The sequence below is a fragment of the Austrofundulus limnaeus genome, unplaced genomic scaffold, assembly GCF_001266775.1.
Source record: "Austrofundulus limnaeus strain Quisiro unplaced genomic scaffold, Austrofundulus_limnaeus-1.0 Scaffold155, whole genome shotgun sequence".
Lineage (NCBI taxonomy): Eukaryota > Metazoa > Chordata > Actinopteri > Cyprinodontiformes > Rivulidae > Austrofundulus > Austrofundulus limnaeus.
The window spans coordinates 1,125,278-1,135,490 of record NW_013952557.1 but is presented as its reverse complement, the minus strand read 5'-3'; the positions used below and the strand labels follow the sequence as shown (position 1 = coordinate 1,135,490).

General features: G+C 39.0%; 1 protein-coding gene across 2 annotated transcripts in view; it reads right to left on the bottom strand.

The window, feature by feature from the left end:
- Positions 1–226: 226 nt before the first annotated feature.
- Positions 227–10,213, bottom strand: part of tp53i11b (tumor protein p53 inducible protein 11b) — a 53,481-nt gene continuing 43,494 nt past the window's right edge. For both annotated transcript variants that reach the window (XM_014016801.1, XM_014016802.1), the window contains exons 3-7: positions 7,251–7,309; positions 7,045–7,093; positions 6,602–6,698; positions 4,919–5,020; positions 227–2,493 (exon numbers count right to left, since the gene is read on the bottom strand). In XM_014016801.1, the coding sequence (XP_013872255.1) occupies positions 2,360–2,493; positions 4,919–5,020; positions 6,602–6,698; positions 7,045–7,093; positions 7,251–7,309 (441 nt within the window). In that variant the 3' untranslated portion in view covers positions 227–2,359. The remainder of the gene's footprint in view (positions 2,494–4,918; positions 5,021–6,601; positions 6,699–7,044; positions 7,094–7,250; positions 7,310–10,213) is intronic.

Below are 10,213 nucleotides of genomic sequence, written 5' to 3'. Positions count from 1 at the left end.
TGTTTGTCAGCTCTTAGCTAAACTTTCAAAAGTTTCATCTCTTTCAGCAAGCCTTCACTACGTTTCTGCAGAAAAAGCTTTTTCTCTTGTTGTCTATTCATTTAAAAGCAAAACTATCACCAACAACTTGTGAGCTAAACAGACACCATATTTTACCTCAGATTTATGGTGTGCTTCTTTTATTAAACAGGCAGGACAAAAAGAAAAAAAAAAGTCAGTGAATCAATTTTTAAGTCTTCAAATAATAAACAGTTTTTATTTCAAAACAATATGGAAATGGAAATTCATCACAATTTATTTGTCCTTGTACAATTTACCACATATATACAGAAAAAACACATTGCTACAACTTGAAACAGGTTGACAAGGTATGCCAATCAACGGTATCTGCTAAACGAGGGGATGAAGAACCTAACAAAACAGTTTTAGACCTACTTTCAAATTTCAAAAAGACTAGGTACTACTGTAATAGTCTCTAGGATTTACAAGTCAGGATGATGAAAGAGCCTCTTTGCTTCCTTTCCACTGAGATTCTCTGCAAAATTGCCTCTCACTCCAAAAACCCTGCCCTGCAGACCTTTAAACATTTCACGAGCTGATCATTTGAGGCCCTGCAGCTTTGACAGAAATGGAGCGGCTCTTTTTTTATCTTCTAACTCCGTAATTATTATGCAAGTCAGCAGAGAGCAACAACGTAGGCTGAGACACACAATGTTACTGTGGAGGCTCTCGTCTAATTAAACACTGTAAAAAAAAAGATAATTACTACTTTTTAGGGATACATGAGACCTCACCCATGTTTCAAACTCTGTGTCTGAGCTGAAAACGTGCCCGTTTTTCCTTCAGCCGAAGTCACTCTGACCACAGGACCTCTCCCATCTGGGGCAGGATTCTGTGTGGTCATTTCCAACACGATGGACAACCTTTGAAGACATGCAGCATGTTCCTTATTCCTAACCAAACATAATGCTTCCAGTTATTTGCACAAAAGGGTTTGTCGATGTTTACTGTCTGACAGGTACAACGATCACAGCTTGACTGCTCTAAAACTAAAACTTTATAATGGTTTTACAAACTCCTTTTTGGTTGCTGCATTCATTTGTGGTCACAATTTCTGATATTTCTGCTCTCCAGTTGGTCACAAAATGCTTCCAAGGTTGAGCCAAATTTTTTTGGTGGAAAAAAAAATCTACCACGACTGATGTCAAAACACAGTGTCATTTAAATAGGTACAAAAGAAGACACATTACAGAGAAGGATCAACCTTTAATAATCATGAACTAATACTGAACAAGTTCCCTGTTTGGTTCACAAGAACACCACGTAATATTAAACATTTTTATTTACATATATACAATGAGTAGGATGAGGTGGTGATGACTGTGTTTTAAGTTGTTTTAAGGCAAGACTAAGAATGTGGTGCATGGCTAAAATAGAAAAACAAAATAACTTTCTGTGCTACATCACTTGAGGACAACAGCTAAGGTGCGTTGATCCTGCACGGCAACATGCTTGACAAAATTTGCAGTAAAACTCAGACTGACTCGGTGCGCAGACAACCAAACACTGCCTTGTAAATGTCACCTCACAGGTGCACCATCAGTATTTTCTTTAAGGTGTGTAGTCAAAATGCTCAACTACAAATTAATTTCTTGGGGGTGCAGTATAAAAGTTACGATTTGGAAAATACGTTTCTTCCTTGTGCTTACTAAGAAAGCTATTGAAGGAAAATCTTTTCTGTCAGCCGTCCAGCATTTATTTGATCTCATCCACATATGGACAGCTAATAGTTTTTCCATCAGTATAAAGCTGCCAGAGACCTCCAGATTTCACTTCAGCAGATATGCAGTGTGGGCTCACAACCATGGTGTCAAATTAAGTACAAATCATAGCACAAAGTCTTGAGCATGACTGAGGAAATAGGATACATTATTACCAGACAAAAGCACTAAAAACTAAGTCTGGAAACCATGTTGTGTATGAATAATACAGGCAGGCATTGTTGGTCTTGCAACACACATATAAACGCACTATGTACTGCTAAGTTCTGCTCTGTGGGACGACCACTCAAAACTACACAAAGAAGGAATGTGTGTCAGGTGAGGCGCAATCTCCTGGCCCATTTGGAGTCGTTATGAGGTTTCCTGTTCTGGTTGTACAGTCAGCAATGCAACACTGTGCTCATCTGTTAAATACTGGGGGGTTATGTTAGGCTAGATCCCATAGAAGGGGGGCAGGGGGCATTTACTATGAAAGCAATGCACCAAGCCCCAGTCTAATTAAAATCCAAACCTTCTTGACCCCCATGTTTGTGATCTGTGCTCAAACGTCCTCTCCCTGAAGTTTCAGCTGCTCGGCCTCAGATCTTTTTTGGCTTACGGCCCAGGTGGTAGTAGTAGGCCATGGCGACAACACAGAAAAGCACCCGACTGAGGAGCAGGAGCATGGCAGCGTTGGGCAGGATGCCGATCTCCACTAAGGTGATGGACGTCACTGAAACGACAGAGCAATGTTTAAATACCATCCATTACTTTGATCCAATTTTTCCCGCTGAACATGTGGCAGCTGGTTTCTATCTCCAGCAGTGACTGCACAAAAGCCAGGGTACACCCTGGACAGGTTCAAGACCATCACAGGGCCACAAAGAAACAACCATTCACACTCACCCACATTTAGGAACAAGAGTTACCAACTAGCCTAACATGGATGTTTTTGATCTGTGGGAGAAAACCTATGTGTGCACAAGGGTACCATATAAACTCCACCCACAAAAGTCGAGCAGTGATCCTACAACCTTCTCACTGTGAGGCAACATCTCTAACCACTGCTCCACACTGCTTCCCTTTTTAAACACTAAACATATTTTTATTTTTATTTAAAGACAAGCTACAGCTTTCAAACTAAAAGTGTATTATGAAAATCTACTATACATTTATTACAGAATATGTTCTGGTGTTCATAAAATGTTTTTAACCAACCTTTAGCAGAGAAATGGTACCATGAAGAAAGAATATTTCTTTAAAAAAGTAACTAAACACATAAAAAATTTGTTTGGCAAATAAACTATCTGAATTGGGCCTTAGGGGTATTAACTTTATATTTCAGTGCAAATTTGGACATTTTCATGCAAATTTGTTTTATTCTGCAATACTTTGTCTTAAACCCTCTTGGTACATGCTTATGTCACAGCTACCACTGGGTGTAAAAGCCTCTCACTAAGAGACACGCCTCTGCAGCAAGTAATAAGTTGGAATAGCGAGCACTGCAATGAACGTTTGTTACTACTTTGAACATTAGCCCATGTTAGCAATGATGCTGCTAACATCACTTTAACACTCAAAAATTAGACCCATTCTGTTCTCTATTGCCTCGGCAGCATCAGCTTCATGCACTGCTGAGTCAGCACTTTGAGAAGAACACGTCAGTCCCGTACTGAGCTGTTTGTGAATTTAAAATGAACCACTGAAATAAACAGAAATGAGAAAAACATTCTTCCTGTGCAGTTTGGATCAAAGTCATATTTTAACAGTTTGTTGCCAGAGCCTTACTAGTTAGTTTGAAACTGCTAAATGTGAGTTTGCATGTGTGTCATGAAACTTTACTTTTTACAAAATACATTCATTGTCTTTAGAACATTCAGGAATGTTTTCAGACATGTTTTCAGAAAGGTTAGCTTGTCAAATTAAGCTAGCTGTCATGTTCTGCTTGTCCTGACCACACCTCCACGCTTGGCCATGCCCCTCAGTGTCTCTTGGCATCGCACACTTTGTTGGAATTTTTCAAATTTGCCTGGGAACAGGGTTATGCTTTCACAGTTGCATTGTAATTTGTGTACGATCCAACCATCAAATAGTTTGTACATAAAATAGCTGATAATACTGGGAAAACATCTAACTGGGATCTTGCTGTTGACTTTTACAATAACAGAATCAGTTGTGATGAACTCTGCCTGGTCTGTCACCACAACACTCTCATGTGTTTTATCATTTCAGCCATCATCTAAAACAGCTGTGGGCCTTCAGGGTAAGTGGAGTTTATTTTGCCTTGGTTAAAACGTCCCTTTCTGGGTTTTGTTTAGATAGTTTTATGCTCATTAATTTAGCCCGATAATATACATTTATATTCAGTTTTGCATCAGAAAACTGAGCAGTCTCCTTTACAAGGCTGTGTCTGTTTCAATTGTTGTGGCTCCAGTGTGTTTCTAAGTGCACAGTTAATGGAAAAACTTCAGGACCAGAGGTAATTTATAGTTCCCACTGATTTTCTTACTTTGAACTTCTCATTAATCTGTCTGAAGTGGAAAGGGAAAGAGAACCTAATGGGGCTGATCGAATACTTGCAGATTAACTGTCAGTCAATAAAAGATTTCAGGTTTCTGTCTCAAGTTTTTTTCCTGAAACTTTAAGGGAAAACACTATTGGCCATCTATTTTTAAGATAGTTTAATGCCCTGTGATTAAATGTTCTCACTGCAAAAGGGAAAAAAATGAAGTTAAGAGACATGCAAAAGAAATGACTGCTAATGATGAGTATTTTTAAATCTAATAGATTTTGTTCAACCAATAAACAACATTTATTCTGACTTTTAAAGGTGATGCATTGTAAAAACTTCAGCTTATATTTTGTTAGGAGTAATCTGAATCTGAAGAACACAATACTTTTATACAGGTTTTACAATAAATACTCAGTTTGGCTTGCTTTAAGCAAATTTGCCATTCCCTCTTTAAAATAATGCAAAACTGTGACTCCACCATCTAAACACAAGAGGGCACTATGTGCACACGTGTAACTGGTACATATGTTATTTCAACTCCTTTATCAAAGTAAAATTATAATCAAAGGGATTCTGAAACAATTACTCTCACAGTGACAGAAGGCGCATCAAGTCATGAATTAAACAGCAAAGGCTCCTTCATCACCTAGAAACTGGACAGCAAAGAAGCAGGCTTCACTGAGGAGAGTCCACTGGATGATGACCTTTTCTGCTGTGTAGAGACCATTCCACATAATGAGTGCCAGGCCTGGAAAGGAGATCATAAAAGGAAATGTATAGGTTATAAGTTCAGGGGTAAATGAATATAAACAGATAAAAGATGAAGCCCAGGGAGGAAGACTCATATCTAGAAAAGCATTTCCGTTCACAAAAACAGAAAAATAAAAAATAAAAGCTGCACTGTAAATCTGTAACCACATATAAAGCAAGGTGACTGCTCATTAACTCAACTTAATGTTTGACATTTAATAAGAGCTTGTGCTTTACAGTTTTATTCTTTGCCTTCATGGGCTTCTCTCCCAGCGACACAGACCAGTGATGCTTTGAGAACATGAAGGGGTGGGCAGCGAGGTGGGAGGGCTGATGGACTGCATCCTCTCCCTGCCAGGATCCATCTGTGCGGCAGATGAGACTCCGTCCTCTCGCGCCCCCCACTACTGCACCTCGTCTTGTAAGACATCGCCCTCGATCTTTGATAATCCCTGAAGCTCTGCTGACATTTATAATAATGAAGCCTGGTTTTTGTTGGCCTTATGAAGCTCAAAGCCGCTTCATTCATATCGTCACTTACAGAGCTGCGTTTGTTTCATCTTTCTGCACCCGAAGCTGTAATCCTGCATTTTTATGCTCTTCTTTTACATTACTAATTAAGCAAGACATGCATACATTAGAGACCAGCATGTGACAGTTTTACTTCTCTCCACTGATTTTTCTGAGAAAGTTATTGCCTAGTTTAGAAGAAGTGACAACTGAACAGAATTTATTGCGTATATGCTATGCTTCTGATCGCTTACATCTTTTCCCAGCTTTCTCTGACACCTCGGTACTAAATTCTCCTTTATCATAGTGAGTCATGTAATCCCCTCAGTGACAGTTTTTCTCAAATTAAGGTCATTAAAATGATTGCCTCTATCTCAAAAATACACACTCTGTAAAAGGGGAGCAAAGCACAAATGCTATAATTCTCTGGCACATTTATAATCATTTTCTGTCACCTGTGGATGACACGGAACAAAAAGATCAAGCTGGATTTGTAGAGCTTGGAGTGAGCCAGCTGAAAAATTGAAATGGAGCATAGAAAATTTCCCTCCTCTCAGGGTTTCGGGCCATCTCACACATGCACACACAATCCACACACTGTCCTGCCATCCCCCACTGAGTTTCCACCAGATTTAAACCTGACACACGAGGCCACAGAAACAAGAAGCGACCGGAGCTTTGGCTGTTAGTATTCCAAAGAACTGCCCTCTGTGCCTCTAGCATGCCTTCACAGTGGACTGCAGACACTCATAACCGTATCTGATTAAACCTCCTCTGTTTGTAGCCTACAGGAGTGGTTTTGAAGCAGAAAGAGGGCTCTTTATGCTGCATCTTAAAGTGAGCATGTGTGACCTATAATGAATGCATACGAAGCCATTATTGCAGGAGACCACATGCAGTGGAACAGTGTTTATTTTTAGCACATGTAAAAATAAATGTAGAAAACACTGTGTGCCAACAGGGTTGCAGCAAAGTGAAAGCATTCAGTGTGCCGTAAGGGATGCATGATGGGAGACCTTTTCAGATGTCTTATCTGGGTGTCTTTTCACAACTGAAGACTGAGACTTACTGAGTAACGCTGCTCCATAAAGGCGTACAGAGATGCTTGTCGTGGAGAGCTCCTCCTCAAAAACGAGCTCATAGAGCTGGTTGGGAAACACCAGAGCCTGTTTGAAAGCACAAAAGCACAACACAGCTCTGTCATTTCAACACAACAGCATTCTGTCTTTCCTAAAATCTTCCCGTTTTTGAGTTGGCACCACTCTGGATGTTCACAACACTGAAGATATTGAGAATTTGATATTAGAGCTGACAAAGATGGAGCTGTTTCAGTAGAGAACGGTCAGTAATAAATTATAAAAGAATCCACAAAAAGTGCGTATCTGATTTGGCAAAATGTGCTTTTCATTTTTCTGAAAAGAGCAGTTTCCTGCCCACATTTTTGCATTCTTTAATGAGAGAGGGAGTTAAAAATGAATGAATTTAAAACTGTTTTAAAATTTAAAGACTCACCATCACAGCCATTACTGTGAATCCCACAGCAGAGATGAGTATCCACATCCTAAGAGGAGAGACATAACATGACACACTATAGTCTTCCTACAACACATACTGATGGCACACTTGTTTTATCGGAGTTTACTGGATTTTGAAGTGATTCACAGGTGACCCTCATGCTGTTGTCTGCGTTAACTACCAGAGAGCAGCTGAAATCTCACCTCAGCCCGACAGGCTCTCGCACTGCAAACTTCATCTCATTTCCCAGCATCTGACTGATCTGTGAGCAAACAAGGTAAGAGAAAGGAAAAAGGAAACAAGTTACGAGAGGGTAAATGTTATCACAGAGCTGTCATCTCAACAGATATTTATCATGCAATAACGCTCAACAAAGCACCTTTTAAGCAGGAGTAAAAAAGCACTACAGAGGTGTACTTAATGTGGCAAAGCTACAAAAAAGAAGCTCATTAAGTCGAGCTTGGAGCAAGAAAAAAAGGCTGATTAATATGGTAATTAGAAACCGTACAAGTCCTCACCTCTTTAATTGCCTCCTGTGTTTCTCATCACAATATCTCACAGTGAATTTTCAATCAATAACTAAGTCCCCATGCTTTTACCAGAATGACTGCATTACTTTTGACTAATTAAATTATTCTGCGCAAGAAAATGACCACCCAATACTCAGACTGTTCATCCAGCCTGTGAGAAACTGAATAACTGCATTAGGGATACACACTGTCTTAGTAACTGATTGCAGAGGCAGATAACAATGAATATTTCATGCACCGTCATACAGAAAGAATCTTATCAAACAGCAACACTCTGAAAGAACATCTATATTAGCTATACAGTTTGTTAGGAAAGAAATTATTTTTCACATTGTCAGCAAAATGAGGGAATGCAAACTTTAAATCTAACAACTTTATATTCAAATTCTGTTCTTACAGATAAAATTAATATAAAAAACTAAGAGATGTAAAGAAAGTTTCAGTTTAGAGTAGTGCCAAGATACTTGGCAAATATGTGACCCATCATGTCTCATCCCAACATCCTAGAAACTACAATTTATTAGCACAGGCTTTCAAGGTTAAATATCTTCAACACTTGTTTATTTCATTTAAAAGCAATCTTTGCTGAAAACATACCCATACATACATATCCACACACAAAGAGAAAATAAGAAACAAAATCAGATCCTCAAACATCACAAAACAAAACCGTTCCTATCATGTTTCTAAGATCAGTGAAATCCCTTCATCATAAAATACCTCCTCCGTCAGAAAGCATTGTTGTGTTGGAGCCCGACAGCATTATAGAACTAAAAATACACCGAAACATAAACAACACTAACAGAAAGATGATGAATCATTTTCTGGCTTGCTGTGTTTACTGGGAGCTCACCACCATTTGGAAAGTAATTTTGTGTTTTGACAATCTCGTGTAATGTCAGGGTGAAAAAAAAGAAAGTTGCTCTCACCGTATCCTAAAAGTGTACAAGCAGTTTTAAGGGATTGTGTGTGATTTTATACAGTGTAGTATTTTACAAGTTACAAGATCTTTTAGAAGTCATTATGTCTTCAGAATTAGTATGTCAGAAACAGCTGAAAGTAGAATAGCGTTTTTATTTTCTTCCATGGCAATTCTGAGTAAATGAATTAGGCGTTTCTAATTATTCTTTTTTTTTTTTTAATTCCTAAACGTTTCCCCCCAGCTGCTCCTAGCTTTGATCTCATGCTACAAAGCTTTGAGACGACTCCCTTGGAGTCAAAGCTCTGAAATTATTGAGATCAACAGTTGCAGGAAAAACCCATTACATCGTTCCTCGCTCTGCAGCTGAAGTGTCTGTTTATGAAACCCTCGGCACCAGCTGTGATCACGTGACCAGGTGAATCAGCCTTCCATGGTGCCATGGTTCCAGGAGCTGTTTTTGACAGGAACACATAAATATTCATGACCGGCATGACAAATACTCAAAGGGATCTGGGAGTTAACTCATGGCACAGATTTGGCTTAGGGCGTGAAAGAAAAACAGGAAAAGACACAAACGTGCTTAATTACAGCTGGCGTTGATGTGAATCAGTCAGTTCCATCCACTCGACAATGTCCTCCTTTTTTAGCTACAGCACATGACAAACTACTCAGGATATTCAGCATATTTGTTAGTTTGGGAAGTTACACTAGGCAGATGGTGGTCACCTTGTGTGTCTTATGAAATCCCTCAGGGCTCAAAAACATATACAAAACATCATGGTGTGTTGAGTTGTAAGGGCCTGAGCTCACACTGTTTCTTGCGACATCACTATAGCACTAAACTAAGATGTTAGAGGGTCTAATGAGTTGTTAGTAACAACACTCCTAACAGGCAACAACTCTTGATTTATGTGCACTCACGTAAGGCAGCACAAAATGCACGTGTGTTTCTCGCTTTGCCATAGAATCTGTAATAGGAACAGTATTCTTATCAGTAAAGGGGACAGGAAAAGACTGTCAGCAGACTACACTTCCTTTCTTTGTTTATGGGAACCACAAGGATAAATTCATCTGTTTTCATTTCCACACAATCTTAGCAACACAACTTTACTTTTAGATCAGATCCCATGGACTTCTTCCCCTTAAAAACATACTAGAGCATGGTTAAAGTGCAATTATAATTGTGGATCAATGTCACTCACAAATATTGAAGCCAAGTTATCAATCCACCTCTACAGATAACATTAGCTAAAGCAATGCTTTACTGTACTTTCAAATAATTGTTGCTGGTTCATCCGTCTGTCATTATTAGTATCAAATCTAAAGAATATATCTCTGATCAAATTATTGTTATAGTCAGATTCTAAAAGATACAAAACCCTTATAGATCATTTGTCAGTATGCAGTTGTTACATGCAAACACTTCTTAAAAGAGATTTACGTGACAGATGTCTGGGTTAGGCTCCGTGCTAAAACATTGAGTGAAAACAAACACTCAGGAGGGCTGAGAAAAGGGGGCTGACATCTCATCACACGCTATCAGCCACCACCGTATGCCTGCTCCCTTCTGTTCTGTTCCCATCTCGCACTAGCCTGATTAATATTTCAGTGCGGAACTGTCTGCTGTGCCTATGCACAATATTATGCAATCATATCTATATCTATATATATATCTATATCTATCTATATATATATCTATATCTATATCTATAAA